This window comes from Mytilus galloprovincialis, chromosome 6 (genome assembly GCF_965363235.1).
Source record: "Mytilus galloprovincialis chromosome 6, xbMytGall1.hap1.1, whole genome shotgun sequence".
NCBI classification, from domain to species: Eukaryota; Metazoa; Mollusca; class Bivalvia; order Mytilida; family Mytilidae; genus Mytilus; species Mytilus galloprovincialis.
The window spans coordinates 100,945,871-100,972,998 of record NC_134843.1 but is presented as its reverse complement, the minus strand read 5'-3'; the positions used below and the strand labels follow the sequence as shown (position 1 = coordinate 100,972,998).

General features: G+C 33.1%; 1 protein-coding gene across 1 annotated transcript in view; it reads left to right on the top strand.

The window, feature by feature from the left end:
- Positions 1-24,488: 24,488 nt before the first annotated feature.
- LOC143080963 (uncharacterized) overlaps positions 24,489-27,128 on the top strand; it is a 47,327-nt gene continuing 44,687 nt past the window's right edge. The window contains exons 1-2 of the mRNA XM_076257164.1: positions 24,489-24,729; positions 26,213-26,330. Coding sequence (XP_076113279.1) covers positions 24,657-24,729; positions 26,213-26,330 — 191 coding nt within the window. The 5' untranslated portion in view covers positions 24,489-24,656. The remainder of the gene's footprint in view (positions 24,730-26,212; positions 26,331-27,128) is intronic.

The following is a 27,128-nucleotide window of genomic DNA, read 5'->3' as shown; positions in this document are numbered from 1 at the left end:
ACAAGTTCATGAAAAAAACCGGATAAGAGTATGAACAAAACTAAAAATAACAAATAAACCAAGCATAAATAACAAAAAAGAACCCGAAGTAAACAAAACTGGGGAAAAACAAACTAAACAAAAAACCGCTGTGAAATCGAGGTCATCGAGGAAGGTAATCGCTAATGCCCCACGTATTCCGTGGTGTATTCTCCTGCTTCAGAAAGGCAACACATGCTCCTCGGTGAATCTTGTGTTTAAAAAGGGTGAGCATTTATTGCCCCACTTGCTCCTCTGTGAACCATGTGCTTAAGACCAGTACGCAGTTACATGTACTACTCCATATAGTCCGCAGTTATTTTCGTACGGTTCAGAAGGGTATTGAGTTGATGATCTACAAGTTGGATTAACAGTTAACAGTGGCGGATCCAGAAATTTTCATAAATGGGGGCCCTATGTCTGCCAAAGAGGGGGCCCGCTCCGGTCACGCTTCAGTGATTTCCTATATAAGCGACCAAATTTTTCCAAGAAATGGGGGGTCCGGGCCACCTGTCCCCCCCCTAAATCCGCCTCTGTTTAATGCTCCACTAGATTTGTGATGAACTCAGGTTCGTTAGAAGGGTTAATAATAAAGGCTGCATATGCTTCGTTTAGAACAAAAGTGCATGCATAGGGTTAAGAGTTTATGCTCAACATGATCTTGTGGTGTACTCAGGTGCTTCATAAGGGTCACCATTTACTGCTTTATATTGTCTGCGATGACGGAGAGGTCAACGATACCAGGACAGTAACCTACAATGTATATATTTATAGTATATGAAATAAGTATATACATCTCTCCCTTGACACCATTTTCGAGTATGGTCTTGAGGAAACGATGGTAGCCCATCGGAAGGGGACAATACATGGCTGACCCGTGTTAATAGAGATCTCGTACCCGCAAAGTGTTAAGGGATTAACATAAGTTGCAAAACGTGTTTCCCAGTCCACTATTAATAAATATGTTTAAACTAAATATATACATTAGTTACGAAACGATATGCTCATTATTATCAAAATGCCAACCTAATCCTGTGCCTAATCAATAAATGATATTGTTTAGCAACTTACTCCAGGTGTGACGTACAGAGTTACCAGACAACACAATTGTAAAAACGAATAAAAGACAGGGAAAAGGAGAAAATATGATTTTTATCGATCAATTACTCTATTCTGATTCAAACACATATTATTATATCCCTTGCTCTGGGTGAAAAGTAGAACTACAAAAATATTGACCGCCGAGGAAAATTAAAAAAGGGAAGTCCCTAATCAAATGACATTATCAAAAGTTGAAACACATCACACGAATGGTTAACAACTGTCGTATTCCTGACTTGGAACAGGCATTTTCTAATGTAAAAAAAGGTTAATTAAACCTATTTTGATAGCTATCTAATCCTTACACTTGTATGGTAGTCGTATCAAATTCCATAATATATCTCATATAGTTCTAATCTAGACCACAAGCATTTACCACCAGTTTTCATAATAAGAAGATAGTGATGTTTGTGCTTTGGTGTTTTATTGTGTATCACGGGTTTTCGCTGGCGGTCGCCATTTTCGCCATTTCCCCAAAAAAAAAAAAATTTGGCGATTAAAGTTCGTCATTTGCAAAAGAATTTAACGAAAGAAATATATGAAACGATTTGTTTTCATCCATCTTGTTTATTTTCTTTTTTCTGGTTTCTCGGATTTTATCTGATCAGACAATACTCGAGATTCACCTTGAACTCGTTAAGATTTTGACAGAGAATCAATAATCAGCTGATTTCATTTTATAGCTATCCACAACAAAGAACTAATTAATGAATATGTGATTGTATTGTTTGACAAAATGATATGGTTAAATGGCGTCCGTCACATGCCACATAAAGGATTTATTAACCACTTGATGACGCACTTGTTTGAATAAAACTTTTAACATCTCCTCTCCTGTTTTTAGTTATAGTCCAGAAAAGAAAACTCTTGTTATGACAGTAAATGTTCAAAAACAAAAACAAATCTCCGATTTAAAATTTTATCTTTTGATTTGATATAGATAATTGATTTGAGAGTACTTTAAAGTCGTTTGAGTGGCACGACGTGTTTCACGCATAGTTTTACATTTCATTTTTTCCTTCACGATGGTCTAGAAAAAAAAAACTCGTTATGAAGAAATCCATGCAAAAGGTTTAGAACAACCCCTCGATTCGAATTGTTAGAGTAACCCTTCAATGTAACGACTTCACCTTCAATGAGAGATCAATTTCAAGTGATAAAAGTTTTTGTTTTGTTGGAAAACCCACTTCTTATTACAAAGGGGCACATATTTTTCTTTTGAAGAAACTTTCCCAAAGAACATCTTTCCAAGAATTTTGTTGTATTTCGGTACTTTTACATCTTTATCATTAAAAGTAAGTGGGACCCTCTTTTAGAAAAATTGTTCAATATATAATGAATTTTCCTCCTTTTAAGTTATAAAAGAGTTCGTTATTACAAAAGTAAATTTATAGTGTTTATTAGACCCGAAGATTAGTTTGAGGGAATAATTATAGACAACAAGTGGGGCATACTGACCTTATTTAAAAGGAAAAGGGGGTAGAAAAAAAGAAAATTTAAACGAAAAATATGTTTATGCTATTTGGAGAAAAAAATAATAAAGTGGCGAAAAATATATTGTTCTGGCGAAGAGGTGGCGAAAAAAAAATTGACCCAGGAGAGCCCTGGTGTCTCGTGCAATTTTATTTACAATTCTTATTTTATCTCTACCGATTAAAATCAAACTTTCGTTCTGGAAAACTGTTTTTTTTCACATATGATATTGATAATGGTAAGAAACGTTTTAATGCATCAGTGAGTTTTGATTGGAAGAAATGTATGGGATAGAAGCTGCTAGAATTATTACAGGATTACGACGTAATTTCCCAGACAAAAACTTTATATAGAATTAGGTTAAGAAACTCTGGAAAAAAGACGTAATAAACATAAGCTTATACTATTCTATAAAATATTAAATGAGATGACACCTGCATACTTCTATGAGTTAGTTCAGCCATATCTTCCAGATACCCCTTATACTTTGAGGAATGAAAACAACACTTTGCACCCGCCTCTTGCTAGAACTAGTTCTTATTTTAATAGTTTCATTCCTTTCACTATAAGACTTTTGAATAGTCTTCTTGAGTTTACAAAAAACACCAAGTTTGGGTATATTTAGAAGTGGACTGGATAAGTTTTATAGGACTGATGACATATGTAAACCTTTCAACTATGGGATAAGGAGACTTAGTATAAGGCATTTTCAACTCAAAAATAACGCTAGCGACCTTAAATCTCATTTGTTTAATCAGTTCTTATTCAAGACCACTTTTTGTGCAAACTGTAACCATCCTGTTGAAGATAACCAACATTTCTTTTGTATTTGCCCTAAGTATAATGATGTAAGACAGATCCTTCTTGAGTCCATTTACTCTAATGTTGATAATGTTGACATACATATTAAATTACTATTTTTTGGAAACAGATTATTTTCATATGATATGAATATTGCTATATTTAAATCTGTTCAGAAATATATCAGTGACACTCAACGTTTTGTTTGAAATTTACTTCAATTTTGTTTCATTTAGTTTTATTTTATTTTTTCTCCCTTACCCCAACATCAATTCATTTATTGCACTAAGCAAGCTTAGTGTCTCTTTCAATCATATATATATATATATTTCTAATGACTTATAAAGGATATTTGCATGTTTCAATGTATTTTAAATAACTGATGATTAATTGCCTGTATATTTAAATATACTTTGCATTTAGTGAATCACACTGTTAACATATATTTGCTCGTGTGTGCTCACAAGTAGCATGCATGTTCTACTATAATTCATTATTTTAAACACAGTTATTATAATTGAATTATACCTTGTACATGTATTATGGAGAGAGCTTTTATTCATGTTATAGGCTGTGCCTGTTGCTCAATCCTTTTCATATCTTAATGAATAAAATATGTTCAAACTCAAATCGATATATAAAACATAATTGCATTGAGTAAAGTGCACCTTATATCTAAATAAAAGTAACAATCAGTATATTGATTCCAACCGCCTAATAAGACCGTGTATATTTACGCCAAACATTTTTCATTTTAAACTGAAATATAGATTTTGCAAAATACTCTACAAATTTTAAAGTTAATTTGTTTGATAAATGTAACAAAAATTTGATAAAGTCACTTCTTAGAATTCACTTTCGTTATGAAATTTGAAATTTGTTATTTTCATGAGATTACATTATTTGATTCCAAGAGGATAATATAAAAAACTTCATCTTATCAACATTTTGAATAAATTAAAACATTTGAATTTGATAGTTTTAGAAAAAAAACAAATTTCAATCTCCTTCTTAAGAACACAATATTGAAATTGCTAACTTAAGCATTTTTCAATTTGCCTTAAAAAATTGAAAAATGAAAATGCTCTAACGTGGAGCATTTTTCAATTTTACTTTAAAAATTGAAAAATGAAAAATGCTCCATCGTGGAGCATTTTTCAATTTGTCTTTCAAATTTGAAAAATGAAAAATGCTCCAACGTGGAGCAATTTTTAATTTGCCTTGAAATATTGAAAAATGAAAAATGCCCCATTTTGGTTAATTTTCATTTTTAGAAAATTTTTAGCCGTATTTGGCACAACTTTTGGGAATTTTGGATCCTCAATGCTCTTCAACTTTGAACTTGTTTGGCTTTATAAATATTTTGATATGAGCGTCACTGATGAGTCTTATGAAGACGAAACGCGCGTCTGGCGTACTAAATTATAATCCTGGTACCTTTGATAACTATTTACACCACTGGGTCGATGCCACTGCTGGTGGACGTTTCGTCCCCGAGGGTATCACCAGCCCAGTAGTCAACATTTCGGTGTTGACATGAATATCAATAATGTGGTCATTTTATAAATTTCCTGTTTACAAAACATTGAATTTTACGAAAAACTAAGGATTTTCTTATCCCAGGCATAGATTACCTTAGCCGTATTTGGCACAACTTTTGGGAATTTTGGATCCTCAATGCTCTTCAACTTTGAACTTGTTTGGCTTTATAAATATTTTGATATGAGCGTCACTGATGAGTCTTATGAAGACGAAACGCGCGTCTGGCGTACTAAATTATAATCCTGGTACCTTTGATAACTATTTACACCACTGGGTCGATGCCACTGCTGGTGGACGTTTCGTCCCCGAGGGTATCACCAGCCCAGTAGTCAACATTTCGGTGTTGACATGAATATCAATAATGTGGTCATTTTATAAATTTCCTGTTTACAAAACATTGAATTTTACGAAAAACTAAGGATTTTCTTATCCCAGGCATAGATTACCTTAGCCGTATTTGGCACAACTTTTGGGAATTTTGGATCCTCAATGCTCTTCAACTTTGAACTTGTTTGGCTTTATAAATATTTTGATATGAGCGTCACTGATGAGTCTTATGAAGACGAAACGCGCGTCTGGCGTACTAAATTATAATCCTGGTACCTTTGATAACTATTTACACCACTGGGTCGATGCCACTGCTGGTGGACGTTTCGTCCCCGAGGGTATCACCAGCCCAGTAGTCAACATTTCGGTGTTGACATGAATATCAATAATGTGGTCATTTTATAAATTTCCTGTTTACAAAACATTGAATTTTACGAAAAACTAAGGATTTTCTTATCCCAGGCATAGATTACCTTAGCCGTATTTGGCACAACTTTTGGGAATTTTGGATCCTCAATGCTCTTCAACTTTGAACTTGTTTGGCTTTATAAATATTTTGATATGAGCGTCACTGATGAGTCTTATGAAGACGAAACGCGCGTCTGGCGTACTAAATTATAATCCTGGTACCTTTGATAACTATTTACACCACTGGGTCGATGCCACTGCTGGTGGACGTTTCGTCCCCGAGGGTATCACCAGCCCAGTAGTCAACATTTCGGTGTTGACATGAATATCAATAATGTGGTCATTTTATAAATTTCCTGTTTACAAAACATTGAATTTTACGAAAAACTAAGGATTTTCTTATCCCAGGCATAGATTACCTTAGCCGTATTTGGCACAACTTTTGGGAATTTTGGATCCTCAATGCTCTTCAACTTTGAACTTGTTTGGCTTTATAAATATTTTGATATGAGCGTCACTGATGAGTCTTATGAAGACGAAACGCGCGTCTGGCGTACTAAATTATAATCCTGGTACCTTTGATAACTATTTACACCACTGGGTCGATGCCACTGCTGGTGGACGTTTCGTCCCCGAGGGTATCACCAGCCCAGTAGTCAACATTTCGGTGTTGACATGAATATCAATAATGTGGTCATTTTATAAATTTCCTGTTTACAAAACATTGAATTTTACGAAAAACTAAGGATTTTCTTATCCCAGGCATAGATTACCTTAGCCGTATTTGGCACAACTTTTGGGAATTTTGGATCCTCAATGCTCTTCAACTTTGAACTTGTTTGGCTTTATAAATATTTTGATATGAGCGTCACTGATGAGTCTTATGAAGACGAAACGCGCGTCTGGCGTACTAAATTATAATCCTGGTACCTTTGATAACTATTTACACCACTGGGTCGATGCCACTGCTGGTGGACGTTTCGTCCCCGAGGGTATCACCAGCCCAGTAGTCAACATTTCGGTGTTGACATGAATATCAATAATGTGGTCATTTTATAAATTTCCTGTTTACAAAACATTGAATTTTACGAAAAACTAAGGATTTTCTTATCCCAGGCATAGATTACCTTAGCCGTATTTGGCACAACTTTTGGGAATTTTGGATCCTCAATGCTCTTCAACTTTGAACTTGTTTGGCTTTATAAATATTTTGATATGAGCGTCACTGATGAGTCTTATGAAGACGAAACGCGCGTCTGGCGTACTAAATTATAATCCTGGTACCTTTGATAACTATTTACACCACTGGGTCGATGCCACTGCTGGTGGACGTTTCGTCCCCGAGGGTATCACCAGCCCAGTAGTCAACATTTCGGTGTTGACATGAATATCAATAATGTGGTCATTTTATAAATTTCCTGTTTACAAAACATTGAATTTTACGAAAAACTAAGGATTTTCTTATCCCAGGCATAGATTACCTTAGCCGTATTTGGCACAACTTTTGGGAATTTTGGATCCTCAATGCTCTTCAACTTTGAACTTGTTTGGCTTTATAAATATTTTGATATGAGCGTCACTGATGAGTCTTATGAAGACGAAACGCGCGTCTGGCGTACTAAATTATAATCCTGGTACCTTTGATAACTATTTACACCACTGGGTCGATGCCACTGCTGGTGGACGTTTCGTCCCCGAGGGTATCACCAGCCCAGTAGTCAACATTTCGGTGTTGACATGAATATCAATAATGTGGTCATTTTATAAATTTCCTGTTTACAAAACATTGAATTTTACGAAAAACTAAGGATTTTCTTATCCCAGGCATAGATTACCTTAGCCGTATTTGGCACAACTTTTGGGAATTTTGGATCCTCAATGCTCTTCAACTTTGAACTTGTTTGGCTTTATAAATATTTTGATATGAGCGTCACTGATGAGTCTTATGAAGACGAAACGCGCGTCTGGCGTACTAAATTATAATCCTGGTACCTTTGATAACTATTTACACCACTGGGTCGATGCCACTGCTGGTGGACGTTTCGTCCCCGAGGGTATCACCAGCCCAGTAGTCAACATTTCGGTGTTGACATGAATATCAATAATGTGGTCATTTTATAAATTTCCTGTTTACAAAACATTGAATTTTACGAAAAACTAAGGATTTTCTTATCCCAGGCATAGATTACCTTAGCCGTATTTGGCACAACTTTTGGGAATTTTGGATCCTCAATGCTCTTCAACTTTGAACTTGTTTGGCTTTATAAATATTTTGATATGAGCGTCACTGATGAGTCTTATGAAGACGAAACGCGCGTCTGGCGTACTAAATTATAATCCTGGTACCTTTGATAACTATTTACACCACTGGGTCGATGCCACTGCTGGTGGACGTTTCGTCCCCGAGGGTATCACCAGCCCAGTAGTCAACATTTCGGTGTTGACATGAATATCAATAATGTGGTCATTTTATAAATTTCCTGTTTACAAAACATTGAATTTTACGAAAAACTAAGGATTTTCTTATCCCAGGCATAGATTACCTTAGCCGTATTTGGCACAACTTTTGGGAATTTTGGATCCTCAATGCTCTTCAACTTTGAACTTGTTTGGCTTTATAAATATTTTGATATGAGCGTCACTGATGAGTCTTATGAAGACGAAACGCGCGTCTGGCGTACTAAATTATAATCCTGGTACCTTTGATAACTATTTACACCACTGGGTCGATGCCACTGCTGGTGGACGTTTCGTCCCCGAGGGTATCACCAGCCCAGTAGTCAACATTTCGGTGTTGACATGAATATCAATAATGTGGTCATTTTATAAATTTCCTGTTTACAAAACATTGAATTTTACGAAAAACTAAGGATTTTCTTATCCCAGGCATAGATTACCTTAGCCGTATTTGGCACAACTTTTGGGAATTTTGGATCCTCAATGCTCTTCAACTTTGAACTTGTTTGGCTTTATAAATATTTTGATATGAGCGTCACTGATGAGTCTTATGAAGACGAAACGCGCGTCTGGCGTACTAAATTATAATCCTGGTACCTTTGATAACTATTTCTCAAAAATGAAAATGTTTTTGTGTGTAGCATTTTTCAATTTTTGTAATAGTGTGACAAAATGAAAAATGCTCTAAAAAGGATTAAGAAATTGATATAAAAGATATTGGAAAATAGATAATCAAATTATTTTTTCATTCATTGTTTACACTTTAGAAATTTTGTTTTTATGCTTTAAATATAATACACATGTGTGTATGTGTGAACCCGTAAATACACATTTATTACCTAACCCCGAAAAGATTGGAGAACAACAACATGAACAACGCACCAGCAAAATTTAGTGATGTGGCGCAGGATTATTATGCAATTGTTATTTTCCTTGTTTAAAACCATGAATTTGATATTTCCCTATTTTTTTATTTACATTCAGGTTAACTAAGTATTTTCTATATATTTGTTAAATGAAACAGATATTGGTATGTTGAATTCATTGATAGAGATATTTATTTTTACTCCCAAGATTAGTATTTGCATCGTTGCAAAACATTCGTAAATTTCTTTAAAAAGTTAATGTACATTAATTATATAAGATCCGAGCAACATGCTTCTATATTGACCAAAGCATAATCATGCCCGTTCTTCATAACACGTATTAGTTGTGGCCTTACAAAGGATTATGCACAGCTGAAAGCAATTACAATATGCCCTATAAAGCACTCAACGACAGAATAGTGTAATCGAAGCCGAGAGAGTTATTCACGAATGAAAAATAAATAAAAAATATTGTAACAGGAAATTTTATTAACATAAAATTTCGTACTTTCATGCACTGGCTACGGGTTTGGTGATACCCTCGTTGACAACCTAGAAAAGGTGTAAATATAAAAACAACATTTAGGAAAGCTGTTCTTTTCCCATTCTCCCTGTATAAGGTTGATGAATATGCCATGTTCCTTCTAAATACGGCTTATTTTGGAAGTCATTGAATGCTCCATTTCTTAACTAGATAAAATAATTTTATTTTTTTTAAAGTTTTTTTTGTATTGGTAATTCATAGCTATTTAGATACCAATTGCTTTAACATTTGGCATCCATCGTCTCTGTTTACAACTAGAACAAGCTGTGGTCCACATCTCCGAATCTCAATCAGAATTACCCATGCTAAATATTGGTCCCGCGAGGTTGATGTTGAATTTAACAGCAACTTTTTTTTCTGTTTTTAACTGAAATACATTATTTTGGAAAAACAGAAGCAGACATTTGAGTCAGTGGTTGGTGGAATTAGATACGACTGTCTCTATGAGACAAGTTTTGAAAATTTAAGTGTTTAATTGTTCCTGTGGTTTTTTATTTTTATTGTATGGTTTATTTGGTAAATGTATAGTCAAAATAGGTTTGAGAATGATATGGCTGATCACTTTGTTCATTTTGAGACAGATTTCTCTATTATTTGGAATGAACGTAAGGTGGCATTTCAGTTAAAAATGAACTTCAAATGTGAAGCTTGTTTACGTTTCTCTAGATATAAGAGGATGTGGTATGAATGTCAATGACACAGCTCGCCTTCTTAAATGACTAGTGTAAAACTATTCAAACGGGAACAACAACGGTCTAATCTATATACAGAACGAGAAACGCTAATGAATCACATCAACAAACGACAACAAGGAGCATTAAAAGATAACAAGACCTTTAAACAGACTTATTAAGAAGGGATATAGTTACGATACTGTTGTCAGGTCATTCAAGTTTTCATATTTTGGCTTTAATATTGATTCACTTATAGGGTCTTTACATCGAAATTAAACACATTTATTACAAAACCATTTGTTGGCATGACACGGGTTATGTTTTTCTCTTAAATATTTTATGTTTCTAATACTGAACCCCTAACGGAAGTTGCCTGGTATTCCTATGATAAAGACATACTCTTTCAATCAGTTTAATTGAGGTCTGGTGCTGGCATGTCAGTAACTGCTAGTAAACTGTAGTTATTTATGTATTATTGTCATTTTGTTCATTTTCTTTTGTTACCTCTTCTGACATCGGACTCGGACTTCTCTTGAACTGAATTTTACTGTGCATATGGTTATGCGTTTACTTTTCTACATTGGTCAGAGGTATAGGGGGGATTGAGATCTCAAAAACATGTTTAACCCCACCGTATTTTTTCGCCTCTCCCAAGTCAGGAGCCTCTGGCCTTTGTTAGTCTTGAATTATTTTTAATTTTAGTTTTTTGTGTTTAATTTGTTTAGCATGACGTCCATTATCACTAAACTAGTACATATATATTTGTTTAGGGGCAAGCTGAAGGACGCCTCCGGGTGCGGAAGTTTCTCGCTGCATTGAACACCTATTGGTGACCTTCTGATGTTGTCTGTTCTATTGTCGGGTTGTTGTCTCTTTGACACATTCCCCATTTCCATTCTCAATTTTAGAAAAGGGTATTGTCTATTTTAAAAGATAGGAGATACAAAATTATTTTGTCTGAAGCTGTCATGGAGAATTATAAAACCCTTGACATAAAATTATCCATATTTTGAGTCAGAGACGGTAGATCTTCCCATAATGCCCGCCCCTTCTCCCCTCCAAAAATCAGTAAACAACACTACAAACTTAGTGACTAGGTGTGCGCCTTTTCTTAAATTCCTTTTTTTGTTTGTTCTCTAGATCCCACCTTTTATGTCCCCTTGATTTCACTACTCCAATTTTTATAATCCTATATCCAACATCCCCTTTTTGTAACCTCAACATCACCCTCTATATATTCCGAGGGCTACTTGCAAGATTCATTTTGATCAAGATGGAATTTATGCCCAAAATTATCAGCATGATATGGAACAGGATTAAAGTTTCGTGATCCATGTAAAAAACAGAACAATTGTGACTTTCTGTTTACATAACGAATATAAAATGGGAGCGGACGAGCTACACAAAAAATAAAAGTATCAACAAAGAGGCAATATCGGTAAATGTTTTAATCAAATTATTTAAAAAATTTCAAATTATGACAAGAGTGCACACGCTGAAGTCTCTCGCCTTCTTTACTAATCATTGATTTTATGTTGAGGGGGGTCGGAGGGGTCCTGATTCCGAAATCCCGGGCTTAAAAAACATGAAATCCCGAGGTCCCAAATTAAAAAAAAAATCAATGAACATAATCAATACCGAAGAAACGTTGCAATCTTATTTTTTCTGAGTTTCCCCAATAGCAAGTACAAAAAACATCACCAATTGATACATGTACATTTATAAAAATTCATATATATATATAGCATGTATGGCACATGAAAATATATAAAGCTGCCGCGCGTTCTCCGTTTATTCATTTATTCGATTCGTGAATAGCGTGCTTTGTAACTGAACAACTGAACTGACAAATGCTAGTGTTTGTTTTATTCATATTTTCATAAAAAAAAATGTGGTATGATTGCCACTGACACATTTTTTTTCTACAAGACATTAAATGATGATGAAGTAATAAAGTATAATTCATAGTACAGTCTTCAACATTGATTGTAACCAATACCGCACAGGAAGCTACAAAAGATTCCAAAATGAAAAATTTAAAACAAGACAATCCATACGAGAAAAAATAACTTTACGGCGCATATATAGAACTCTTAGGGATTAGATCGTTTTAGGTGCACAACCAAATTCAGAGCGAATAACAACCTATAAACCATCCTGTGTCTGAGCCTACAAAATCAGTCAGTACAATTGCAATCGATTTTAATAAAAAAAAAATACTGTAATTTTATTACCGATACCTAGGTTACATTAGGATTATGAATCAATTATGTATCAAATATATCGACAGTTAATTTTTTATCAATTTTTTTCTGTAAGTTATTATTCTCAGCAGAATCTCTATTAAAACTATGGCTTTATAATTCTCTTCATACCTTTTCTTCTATTACATCGCAACACGACGATTTGATATATACTGATATAAACAGAAAAAGATGTCGCTAACACAGCATCGAAATAACAACCCAACTAAACACACAACCAAAAGTCCCTTGGAACACTTTTATTGTATTCAAGAGAAGACAGGTGTCTCTATGCATATATAATGTCAACTTCCGAATCGTTTGAAAAGTACGATATACCTTTAGCAACTATCCAGTCACACTGGAAAACTATCAAGTTATTTTTAAAAGTCATACTAGAAGTGCATTCGCTCGCACAAACTACATATACACAAGGTTAAGTACTATAATAGAATAAAAAAGAAGAAACTGGTAGCCTTATAAGTTCGTTTTGTTTGTAAGTTTTTTTTATTTACTTTTATTAATATGTTTCGAAATTTAATGTGACGTCCATTTTCGATGAACTAGTACACATTTGTGTAAAGGGTCCACCATGTTCCCGATTTTCTCGCTCTATTGAAGACCCACTAATGGCCTTGGGCTGCTTTTGCTTTTTGGTCGGGTTGCTGTCTCTTTGTCAAATTCTCGTTCCTATTCTGACAACAGAAAGGAAAGGGTTTTGTTTTATTTATAATTCAGGGGGAAGTAAAAAGTATGAAACAGCTTATTTTACCATACAGTGGTTAAAGTTCCACAGCTTTTATATATTGTTACATAAAAAGGAGAAAAATGAAAGCTATGCTACCAAGTTTATCAACGTTCTGCCATTTACATTAAGTTAAACCTTGCACAATCATGTTTCCGTAAGCGTATCACAAAATGATATGAAACAATATTCCAAAACATAGTTCCCTGCAGAGAAATGATCAATATAAAAAAATTTAAAGGACCATTATGTTCATTTGTAACACATAATTAAGAGCTGGATTGATTGACTGTTTGTTGCTAAACAAAAAATAGGTAGACGAAGCGAAATAAACTAATTATAATTTTTAATTCATTATTATAGGAAATAAGCACGAACAAACCCAAAAATCGAAACAATAAAAGACACGAAAAAAAAAGGATTTTAATAAAACGATGAAAAAATAAGTTATGGATGACAACTAATTGGACAAAGGACCACAACTGTAATACATTCATACAAATATACAAATCAATAGCTTGGGATACTAGTAGGCAGGTACAGAAAAAGAAAGTTACTGTTTTAGAATATTAGTTGGGTTCAAGTCTCTGTCATGCTATTTGGGAGTAGTAAAGAACGCTACCAAGATAATGATATATAAGAAAAAAGCGACATGACTCGATAGAAGACGATTTTTACACACACATACACAAAACTTGTACATTGACAAAAGATTTATCTATTGGATATTAACTTTTTATTTACCTTTCTTTTGACTAGCAAACAAAAATTAAGGCTATTTAAAAGAGATATTTTATGTCCAAAATGAAACGCAAAATCCATGACCGATCATGGTAACAGTCACGAAAGCAGAAGGAATGTAGGATGAAAAACTTCAATCAAATGGTTTGGGGTGATAGAGGGGAGGGGTTGTAAAATTGCTGCGAGTTTTGTTTATCAAAAATCGATTTTACATATTTCCATATTTTACAATCAATTTTTCTCAAATTAAGTTTAGAAAAAAAGGGGGGTGTCAGTTAAAAAACTATGTTTTTGTTATCCTACATTGAACTTTTGATATCGTCCCTCACTTCTTTTCTTTGTGGAAGCGTCGACCATGTGCATTATACGCTGTCATCATTGCAGAAGTTGAAACACTATGTATTTCTGTTGGTGCCCCCCTTTTGTGGGGAAAATTTGGTTAATTATATAGGGAATCACTAAAGCATGACTGGAGTCCTCCCCCCTGTAGGTCAGTCAGCCCCCCCCCCCCCTTATGAAAAGTTATTGACCCGCCACTGCTATTAGCTGTCGCTAATGCTTTACCAACTCTAGCCTCAGATACGTTGATTCCTTTGCTTGATAAATGGCCTGTCATCACTTTCCGACCGTTTGTGGGATAGTCTGAAAATAACACACACTGTGCGCACACCATGTTTTAAATGTAACTACAATGTACTAGAATTTGTTCCATGTACATGATGCATATGGCTTTGAATACGTGTGTGTCGATCAGTGTCGATTTTGTTGGTTTTTTTTACTTTCTTTTATTTCAAAAGAATATTGTTACTGACTGAGACCCATTTTTTGTGTCGACATATTTGTCCTATAATACTCGTTTTGCTTTCACATATTAAAGATGTAAAATCATATTGAATAAAAGGTAATAGAATGTACATAAAACAGAACCTCATAGGAACTGTTTAATGTTTGTTGAAATACTATTCACATAATTATGATATAGTCTTTGCTACATTTTGTTTCGGTAAAAGCAAATATAAAAAGTCATTCATCCTTCGAAATATACATTTACCACAACTACATGCATGCAAGCTAAGTTCATATTTTCTTTTATAAGATACTGCTTTTTTGATTTTCTGCGAGAATTGTGAAGATTATAAGCTTGGGACAAACAAGTTTGTATTAAACAGATTCAAAATTAGGAAATGATGCACAATGCAGAAAAATACAAATTTGAAGACAAATACTAGCGCAGTGATCAGAATAAAATAATATCTACACCCATCCATCCCCACCCGCGAACACTGCTCCTTGAGCATGTACTGAAACTGACATGGACACTATCTAATATTCTAATATTTTCCCTTCTTTCCTAACATGTTTGACACATTCAGCCACGATATGGTTTAATACTCCTTCGTCTACTCCACATCGGCTAGTTATTCCATTTTCAGAACAAAAAACGACTTATTGTTCGCGCTGATGCATGCTTGATTCCTATAGAAGTCAAGTGTTGAGAAATGTCTTTGTGTGTTCTTCCGTCAAGTATCATTTGTTGAATCAAACATCAATGGTATAAAAATTCTACCATTCTTACAACATGTACAGTATGTGAGCAAGATACTTTTTCACTTCGAGAGAACCGAATTAAAGATTTCGACCCCGACAATTCAAAGAAAGAAAAGACAAAGAAAAACAAAATTCAGATAGATAGACAGATAGATATATACAATAATTGACAGATTGATAGATCGAAAGATATATATGAAAATGTAGCTACAAAGACGACTAGGTATATTAATATAAAAGAAAGAATGATTTTTTTGTGGTCATTATCGTACTTGTCAGTGTACCATTCTTGTTCGGAATTTGTTGATACCACACATAGTTCACACACACACAGTGACACACACCTTAAAAAGATCTTCAAGATATATTGACTTAAAACAAGAAAGAAGAGAACGGAAATAGTGAAACATTTAATAAAAAGTGTCAACAATTGAAACATTCGAAACGCCTATAATGAAACAAATTACATTTCGTTCTCATTATTAAACATTTAAATAATGAACATTTTTCAAATTTGAATATTGCACAGTAAAATGAAAAATGAGAAATTGAACAATTTTTCATTTTTCATTTTCAAACGTCAAATTGAAAAATGCTCCGCGTTGGAGCATTTTTCATTTTTCAATATTTGAAATCAAATTGAAAAATGCTTCACGCTAGAGCATTTTTCATTTTTCAATATTGTAAGTCAAATTGAAAAATGCTCCACGCTAGAGCATTTTTCATTTTTCAATATTGTAAGTCAAATTGAAAAATGCTCCACGTTAGAGCATTTTTCATTTTTCAATATTGTAAACTAAATTGAAAAATACTAAAGGTCAGTATTTTCAATATTTGCTTTTAAGAATGAGATTAAAATATGTTTTGTTTGCTAAAGCAAGCAAATGTAAATGTTTAAATATATTAAAACTTTTGACAAAATAAAATCATTTTTAACACAAACTTATTGTTATTTGTTTTAATATCTTCGTAAAATCAAAAATGTAATTTCATGAGAATAACAAATTTCAAATCTTATAGAGAAAATGGTTTTTCGAAAGTGATTTGAATAGATTTTTGTTACATTTTTCTAACCAACTACATTTAAAATTTTCAGAGCATTTTGAAAATTTATTTTTCATTTTAAAATGAAAAATGTTTGGCGTAAATGTACACGGACGCTAATAGAACAGTATAAATTGGGAATTTTCCATTTCCCCATGTAGAACATTTAACTGATCAGTTTCTTATCTGGTTATGTTGATTGTTGAACTCGTGTAGGTGGATCAATATAATTACTTCAAGCCACAATTGGGAAAATATAAACAAGAAACAGAAAAGTTAAAATGTTATGTGAAATTAAATTACTGTATGTTTGTAATTGGAAACACGTTGTTTCCATATTCGTAAATCTGATCTCGTTGTTAAATATCCTTAAATGTCCTTATGTACGTGGTTCTTTTCCTGAATGATAAGTAAGTATAAAAGGAATTACACTTCACGAACTTTTTATATACTACTACTATTTAATGACTAGTTTTATTATTGGCTTAAGCTTTCGCAGGATGGTCTGCAGACTCTTTCTAATTCTTAGTATATTATCTGTAACTACGACAGACAGTCTATCGAAACCAAAAGATAAGCTATGTATATATGTTTTTAAATTTATTTATTTTAAATAATTATGTTCAACTCAAAGAAAAGTTTTTAAAAATAGAAAAGAGGGACGAGAGATACAAGAGGGACAGTCAAACTCAAATCGAAAAATAAACTCACAACGCCATGAGTAAAAATGAAAAAGACAAACAGACAAAAAATAGTACACATGACACTACATAGAAAACTAAAGAATAAGCAACACGATTATGTTAGGGGAAGGTTGGGGTCCCCCTTACATATTTATCCTGCCACATTATGCATGTATATGTGCCTGTCCCAAGTCAGGAGCCTGTAATCCAGCGGTTGTCTTTTGTTTATGTGTTACATATATGTTTTTCGTTCATTTGTTTGCATAAATAAGGCGGTTACTTTTCTCTTTTGAATTGTTTAACATTGCCATTTCGGGGCCTTTTATAGATGACTATTTGGTATTGGGTTTTGCTCATTGTTGAAAGGCGAACGGTGACCTATAGTTGTTAATTTCTGTGTCATTGTGGTCTCTTGTGGAGACTTGTCTCATTGACAATCATATTACATCTTTTTTTTTATATGCACAGCAGTCACAATTGTTTTATAATCTTACTCACAATAAAAATAACACATATGTAACAAGGAAGCATAAAAAGGCATATGTGACAGGACTAGGTGCAGTAAGACCCCTTTTCGGCCTCAAAATATTGCAGTTTTACTAAATTGTTAAAATGTAAAATTTTAGTTATTCACTGGAAAATAGAATGGTTCTACTACATAAATATGGGCTGTTTTTGACAATACAATGCACACATTTCGGGTATTAGCATCTATTCATTTTGTCATGCTAAATTACTAAAATCTTCACAATTTTAGCACTTGAATTAAATTTTAGACGGTTTCTGTGTAAAATGAAAGTGGCCGCATTTGTGTTCATTCTTAATATTGAAATAGATAACAGTTAAGGATGAACACGGATGTGGCCACTTTCATTTTTGACAAAAACCATCTGAAAAGTGTCATTTTTTGGCATATGTGATAGATTTTCCATATTTAAGGTTGATTCGAAGTAAATCAGTTAAAATCTTTCACATCAACTAATTGAATCAACTAAAATAGATACTCTAGTGTTTAAAAAGTCTCCAAAATCTTTCGTCAGATGAACCTGAAATTTGAAGTCAAAATCGGCCTTTACCGGACTTACTCCATTTATTACAAAGTTATAATACGATTTTATAAACCATGTTATAAAATACGATCAAAAAGGATTGAACGATTTTAAGCACTGGAACTGAATCCTTTCCCTGACAGACACATTGTTAGGTATTCAACGGCAAACTTTGGGATTTTTCTATTTTTCTCAAGTGGGACTAGTTGGCTTTCACGTCTCAGAAATAAAGATCACTTCTTTCTGCTTATAATTTCAACAAAAAGAAAAGAAAAGAACTGCAAAAATATGTTAATCTAATGTTTTCATAAGTATTGATTTTATTTTTAAGTGGAGTGAGAAACATAGATATACAAAGGGATTGCATCTTTGTTATAAGAGGTGCGAGCTTGTATTACTGCATTCACCATAGTTTTTCTATATATGTGTCATGAGTGGGATGAGTTTGCAGACCTCATTTGAGCGGGAATTTATAGGAGGGAAAGTTTTCCAACCTATTTTTAATGGGACTTTACCCTTTTTCATAAGCGGAACGAGTTGGTTTAACTGAGTGGGGCGATTTTTTAAAAAGTGGGGCGGTTAGGTGTGGGGCGATTTGCCAGTTGGGCGATTTGTCATGGATTCGTTAACATTACATCTGACGTAGAATCACGCGATCGGCGTACATCAGTTGATAATAAAGCAAAAGTCACACAGGTGGAAAAAAATAATTTTGTCGGTCATGGTATCAACAGAATATAGTCAAACGTTATTTCAGGCATATCCTTTGCAGAATCTAAGCTAAAAGTTTTCCTTGTCCTCCTTATGAAAAGCACATACAGAATGAGGTTGGCCAATGATGTTTGTATTATATTAGTATATTATGATATAGTATATTACAAACGTCACATATTTTGTTCCGATGTTTAACTTTATTTTATAATCTGAGTATGAATCATGTCTGAAGGAATTTGACAGCAGAAATTTACAAATTCGACTTCATCGATCTTATTTTCTTTTTTTCCGGATTACTCGGACTCTACCTCACAAGTTTTGATTCACCATGTCAGAAAATAACTAATCACCTGAGTTCATCTTCTACCTGTAGGCAAATGTCGAGAGGCAATAATTGACTAATTGAAAAAGGAGCTGATGGTATTATTTTATGAAATGATGTGGTTAAATGGCGTCATCTATTATAACTGATTCATTTATAACTTTGAAATGACGTGTATGAAGCATAGGTTTACCTCTCCTCGATTGGTTGGAACTGAAAACTGTTGTGATGTCGATAACCATTCAAAGGCAAGACAAAAACACCGACTTCATCTTTCCATTTATTTGGTAGAAATATTGGATTTACCACAAGACAACCTTTGAATTGAAGCACATGTTTCAAGCATAGTTTTACATCTTTATTGTTTCTATTCTCCCGAAAAGAAAGCTGTTGCTAAGAAGAATTAAATGTAATTGCAAGAAAAATTTCTGACTTTATCAATCAACTAGACATGAATACACGTATCCGAAAAAACTTATAAAGATGGATATCGAGTTCCCAGCGGTAAAACAAAATATGATTTCATGATCTATATTTCATAATAATAGTATATTTTGAAATATAAATGTCAAGCGTTTATTCATTACAACGTAGATTTAGATTAAGAAATGTAGAATTTTCAAGGACAACAATTTTTTTAATTTTTTTTTGTCAGAATGAAAATTAACCCTTGAAAATCCTGATCATTAGGCAAATTATTTTTCCTAAGCAATAAGTATCCATATCAAATGATATAAATGTTTAATATATTTTTTTATTCAAATAATTTGTTGATTACTGATATATGCAAAGCTATGCATTGTAATTACATATTTCAGGATTTATATTTGTGCGTCAATCGCACTTTGCATATGAAATAGCATGTTGGATATTATTAGTTACATAATGTGTTAGTGACCTAATATGATATATACAGGGTCAGTAAATTCGCTCTCACCCCATATGGAAATAAACTTACCCTGCATATATCATATTAGGTCACTAGCACAGTATGTAACGTACATGTATTTATCTTACCGACTATCTTTATTTATTGAATTTAGACTAAAGTTGTCTTATTTGTTATCATAACACATATTCTTACTTTTGTATTAAAGTGTTCAAGTGTTCAATTTTAAGAACCTTCTTCAGTTGGTCTGTACTATACAACTAATTTTAACGATTAATATTTATTATCAACAACCTTGATATCAACAATATTACACATAACTTTAATACTTTTAAATAACCAAACAGTGCCCAAGTCGTAAATCCACAACTAACCGTGTATTGAAATAAGCCCCGCCTCCCTACTAACCCAATATGGAATATACACGGTCTCCACGAGGTCGCTTAGAACCAATCATATTCCTAGAAAAAGTAAAGGAGGTAAGATAATAGGAAATACAGAATAGGTACTGATTGTCAGATACCAACAATTTTGTCTTTTTCTTTTTTAACATATAAATTTACTAAGTATTGTTCTTTCTTCTTTTGTGTTTAATACTAAAGTTTTGACACAGCATTGATTAGTGGTGTATAATACAATCTATACTAGAACAAATTAAGATAACCTAGTTGGGTGACGTTACAAGAATAAGTTGGAGATAAGTCATTCAGTAGTATTTTTTTAATTTTTCAAAGACATAATTTTTACAAAGCATTGACAAAGAATATGTTATACTTAAAAGATGAAAGACAATTGAGTTTATTAGAGTGAAAGACTTGTCTTTAATCAACACTGTGATGTGATTATTAACAGTTAGTTGTTTATTTTTGCAGGTGCTATAAATGGCAATTGCCTTCACAATGTACAATGAAAGAACCTGCTCCAGGGAAGTGTTGTAAAACACCCAGTTGTCCTCCATGGATCACTATACAATATCCGGAAGGATATAAGGAAGAATAATTACTAAACAAAAGCTTTAAAAACCATTTTTTTCTACAAATAAAGCGTTAAGCCATATGAAATTCAACTGTGGTTACACAAACAGAACCCGAACTTAAGATAAACGAAATAATTAAACAAAATGTAGAAAATCACACAGACTGAGACAAATACAGCATTGGCTAGCTAGTCACAAATCCTGAACAAATCTAATTTTAACAACCTAGATTTTAAGTAAGGAGGGAAAGATTGGAAAAAAAATGATAAACAAAGAAACGTTCATCGTTGACAGTTCTACTTGTGCTCAACTAAAACACATTAATAAAGACTATTCGTTGAGCAAACACATCAATGTACACTCCTAAATTTCTTTTTTAGTAAAATATAAATCCTTAATTGACAATTCAAATACATCAATGGGGGTTATGCCAGTTAAAAATAAATAGTTGTATTTTTTCTCAAAACCAAATTTGCTGTAACGACAAATCACTCGACCAACAACAGTTGCACGAGTATCCCTTTGAAATATTCACTGAATAACCACGGTAATCATCCAATGAATTCATATTTAAGAGTATTTACCTGTAGTTAGTTTTACAACTCATTGCATTCTCCCTTCTTTCAATACAGGATATTTATGTTCAAAATTATATAACACAATTACAAACGTATTATACAAATATATTCCATCTACATTTATTCAATGTCAAAATACTTCATCGATTTCGAAAAGAATACGATCACTACGAACGAAATGTAAATATCACACACACTTCAATGTTTAACTGCGACGGTGTGTTCTATTGTTATGTTTCTTATATTCTTCGTCGTTGATACGCAAAGGTTTGTATTGAAATGCTATACGGATACACAAATCAGAATGTTCAAACCAAAAAACCTCCAATTCAATGTCGACACCTGAAAATAGTAATAACCGTTGTAGCCCTTATATAGGATTATGAAATAAAAAAAAACGTTTTTTCAATGTGTATAATATTTAAAGAGTATCATGTAAACATTTTTTTTTTCTATACTGAAAAAAACCAATGCGTTTACATAATTTGAAATGAAGTCTAATAAGAAAATTGTAAAATATGATAGTGCGTCAGAAGCAGACCTGTGCACAGTTATTGTAAGGAACAGACCTGTCTATTTGTCTGCTCTAGGGCAGACCTGTTCCTATGACTGGTCAAAAGCAGACTTGTCCTTTCGTTTGTCTGAAGCAGATGTGTCAATTAGTCTACAGCAGTTCTTATTAAGTAGACCGAATATAATCGTAGATGGAGATTTATTTAGTATTCTTGCATCACCCTCCGTAATGCTTTATGAAAAAAACAATTCAAATAAAACATGCTATCCTGCCGACATCGGAAGACCTGCAACATTGTACTAAACAACATTATTAGAGATTGATTATTCATACAGCAGTACTGAAGACATGTATTATATAATTTATTTCTAAACGACAAACTTAAAAAAGTAAAAATTGAATAATCTACATAATGTTATTCTTTCCCTCGGTAAACGTAAAATAGAGGCGGAATATTACAACGGGACTGCAAGACAAACACTAATATAAAAAACACTGTCCCAAGTCAGGTTATCTATAATTGTTAATTTCTGTGTCATTTTGTTCTCTTGCGAAAAGTTTTCTCATTGGCAATCATATCACATCTTTTTTTCATACAACATAGAAAACTGAAGATTATTTTTTTTTTTTTTCAATATAGTAAAGCAATAATTTCTAATGATGACGGATACATATGTTGAATTTAGTACAGAAATTTTAATGTATTTTTTATGACAACATTGTGTCCAAAACGGAAGCAGAATACACCAAGTTATCAATCAATATTCACAAGTTCATGAAAAAAAACCGGATAAGAGTATGAACAAAACTAAAAACAACAAATAAACCAAGCATAAATAACAAAAAAGAACCCGAAGTAAACAAAACTGGGGAAACACAAACTACAACAAAAAACAGCTGTGAAATCGAGGTCATCGAGGAAGGTAACCGCTAATGCCCCACATATACCGTGGTGTATTCTCCTGCTTCAAAAAGGCAACACATGCTCCTCGGTGAATCTTGTGTTTAAAAAGGGTGAGCAGTTATTGCCCCACTTGCTTCTCTGTGAACCATGTGCTTAAGACCAGTACGCAGTTACATGTACTGCTCCATATAGTCCGCAGATATTTTCGTACGGTTCTGAAGGGTATTGAGTTGATGATCTACAAGTTTATTTAACAGTTATTGCTCCACTAGATTTGTGATAAACTCATGTTCGTTAGAAGGATAAGTAATAACGGTGCATATGCTTCGTTTAGAACGAAAGTGCGTGCATAGGGTTTACAGTTTATGCTCAACATGATCTTGTGGTGTACTCAGGTGCTTCATAAGGGTCACCATTTACTGCTTTATATTGTCTTCGATGACGGAGAGGTCAAAGATACCAGGACAGTAACCTACAATGTATATCTCTATAGTTTATGAAATAGGTATATACATCTCTCCCTTGACACCATTTTCGAGTATGGTCTTGGTCTTGAGAAAACGATGATAGTCCGTCGGAAGGGGACAATAAATGGCTGACCCGTGTTAATAGAGATCTCTTGCACGTTCAAGACATCCTTGTAGATTTTGAAAAAGAGCAGGCTAATGCCGCTACAAGGCAGCACTCGTACCCGCAAAGTGGAAAGGGATTAACATAAGTTGTAAAACGTGTTTCCCAATCCACTATAAATAATAATAATAATAAACAAACTAAGTATATACATAAGTTACGATATGCTTATTAACATTAAAATGCCAACCTGATCCTGTGCCTTATCAATAAATGATTTATTTTTATCAACTTACACAAGGTAATGTGACGTACAGAGTCACCAGACAACACAAAATAAAAACGAATAAAAAGCAGGGAAAAGGAGAAGAGATGATTTATATCGATCAATTACTCTATTTTGATTTAAACACATAGTATGTATATCCCTTGCTCTGGGTGAAAAATAGAACTACAAAAATAATGCATTTAACTCATTAGGTTTTTAGGAGATTAATACGGTGACCGATCAATAAATCACAATCATTTTTTTTGTTCCAGATTGTTAACCGCTTAATAGAACAGTATGAATTGGGACTTTTCCAGTTTCCTATGTAGAACCTTTCACTGTCCAGTTTCTTATCTGGCTAAATGAACTGTTGAACTTGTGTAGGTGGACACTATAATTATTTTAGGCCAGGATTAGGGAAATATAAACAACGGACTGAAAAGTTCAAATACTTTGTGAAAGTAAATTACAGTACGTTGGTAGTGGATTAAACATTGTTCCAATCTTCGAAAATTTTATCTCGGTGATAGATGACATCATTTATATGGTTCTCTTCCTGAATGATAAGCAAGTATAACAGGAATTATACTTCACGAACTCTTTATATACTTCTACTATTGAATAACTAGTTTCATTATTGGCTTAATCTTTTGAAGGATGGTTTGCAAACTCTTTCTATTTCTTAATATATTTTTAGTAACTACGGGGGACAGTCTATCGAAAACAGAAGGTAATATATGTATCATTATCATTCTTAAATCTAAAAATGTTTAGAAATGATTGTAAGCTAACCTTAGTTTTGCTTTCAAATAATTATGTACAACTCAAATAAAAGGTGTTTTTTTTTTAAATAGAAACATGTACAAATAACATACTAAACTCTGATGAATATCCGACCGTTTGAGGGCTTGTCATGGTTGTTTAAATTCCTAATACTAGTAATCATCAAGCTCTAAATTACACCGAACTTATAGAAAAAGTGATAACATTTAATTACTTTAAATTGTCGTTACCATAATCCCGTCATCATTGAGTTGATTTTGCCATCACTGAATTAAACTTATCACCTTATCTCTCGTTCATGTTCACACTATACGGACACTATATAGTCTTTCTTTTAATTACCGAACGTGAACTGTTCCCAAATGTGACTGTTTTGATGAGTATTATTTCGCATTACAATACGACGTGTCGGGGTATATGTCAGGGTATTTGTTATCCAACAATAATGTATTTAGTTATGATGTTGTAATTGTAATTCATATCAAATATTGTTCAATGAACATCAATTATATAGTTATTTTTATAGATTTACTGTTTGCAAAAGTACACTTTTTTTCTAAATGATAAGGATTTTCTTATCCAAACCATAAATAACCTTAGCCGTATTTGGCACAATTTTTTGAAATTTGGGTCTTCAGTGCTCTTCAACATTGTACTTGTTTGGCTTTATTTACTAATTTAATCTAAGTGTCACTGGTGGGTCGTATGTAGACGAAAGTAAGTTATAAGCCTCATACCTTTGATATGTAGACGAAACCCAAGTATGGTGTAATAAGTAATAAGCCTGGTGCCTTTGAACTATTAGCATGTCAAAATGTCCTATTGTATTGTTTATTTGTGTATTTCTCTGTCCGTCATGTTTTTGCATTTATTCGTACTGCCATGTATAGTTATCGTTGAGCTTTATATTTAACATTGCCATACAAACGCGAGGTTTGGCTAGCCGCTAAACCAGGTTCAACCAACCAACCGTTTTATTATTTTGTTGCACTTTATTGTTTCTGTTGTTTCGTTGTTTCCCCCTTATAGTTGATGTGTTAACCTCAGTTAAAATTTGTAACATGGAATTGTTTTCTCTTAATCGATTTGTGACTTTCGAACAGCGGTATACTACTGTTTATTTAACAACTCCTAAGTAATACAGAACAGGTGACCGATGTTAATCCAGATCTGCATCTGACATCATCACAATTTTTAGCTGTGTTCTTCTTTTTTGTGGATTGATTTGCGGACTGTTTTGTTTGTTTTTGTTTTCGATTGGTTTTTTTCAGCCTTTCTTTGACTGAAAATTTGATTACTAGAAAATATAGAGCTAAAAAATTCAAAATGCCTACTTCATTTTATAACTCAACAGAAATAAAATAGTTTTTGTATGGTTGTTACTTACTGAAGTGACATACGTTATGTGCCTTATTATATAACTATTACAGAGGTATGTGTCTACATTGACGGTTCACAACACTCTAACGGTTCTCACTGGTACGATGCTTGTGATTATACATGTGAATGTGAAGATTCTATTATAAACTTCTATAACTGTACAGCAAGGTAAATTATAATGTGATTATACATGTGAATGTAAAGATACTATTACCAACTTCTATAAAAACAAATTGAAAACAACCCGTTTAATAATTTCAAAGCGTTCGAAGCACTTTTCTGGATTTACCTGTATAACTGTTCAGCAAGGTAAATTATAATGTGATTATACATGTGAATGTAAAGATTATATTACCAACATCTATAACTGTACAACAAAGTAAATTACCATGTGGTTATACATGTGAATGTAAAGATTATATTACCAACTTCTATAACTGTACAGCAAGGTAAATTACCATGTGGTTATACATGTGAATGTAAAAATTATATTACCAACTTCTATAACCGTACAGCAAGAAAAAAGGCAAAAAGGTTAATATACGATGAAACGTGTTAAGCCTAAAGTCATCAAACCTATCTCCATAACTTCTATCTTTAACTGTATTATAAGGTAAACATTCATTTGATTTTACCTGTGACTTCAAAAATCCTAACACTAATTTTCACAACGGTACCAGCAGGTAAAATCAAATGTGCTGATACCTGTGAATGCACATATATCTACAGTATGTGTTCAACTATAAAGCATGTAAACTGTCATGATATGTAAACTGTGACTTTAACGATCCACCCACCAACTTTATAACTGTAACAAGGTAAATTCGTAAGAAGCAATTATTCATATATATCATGTTCAAGCTTAAATCACATATAATCCAATTACTGAGTTTTTGCATTATGTCAGACTGTTGTATTGAATGCGTCTTTTATTCCTTGTAAATCTTTTTCTTTTATTATTGTTTT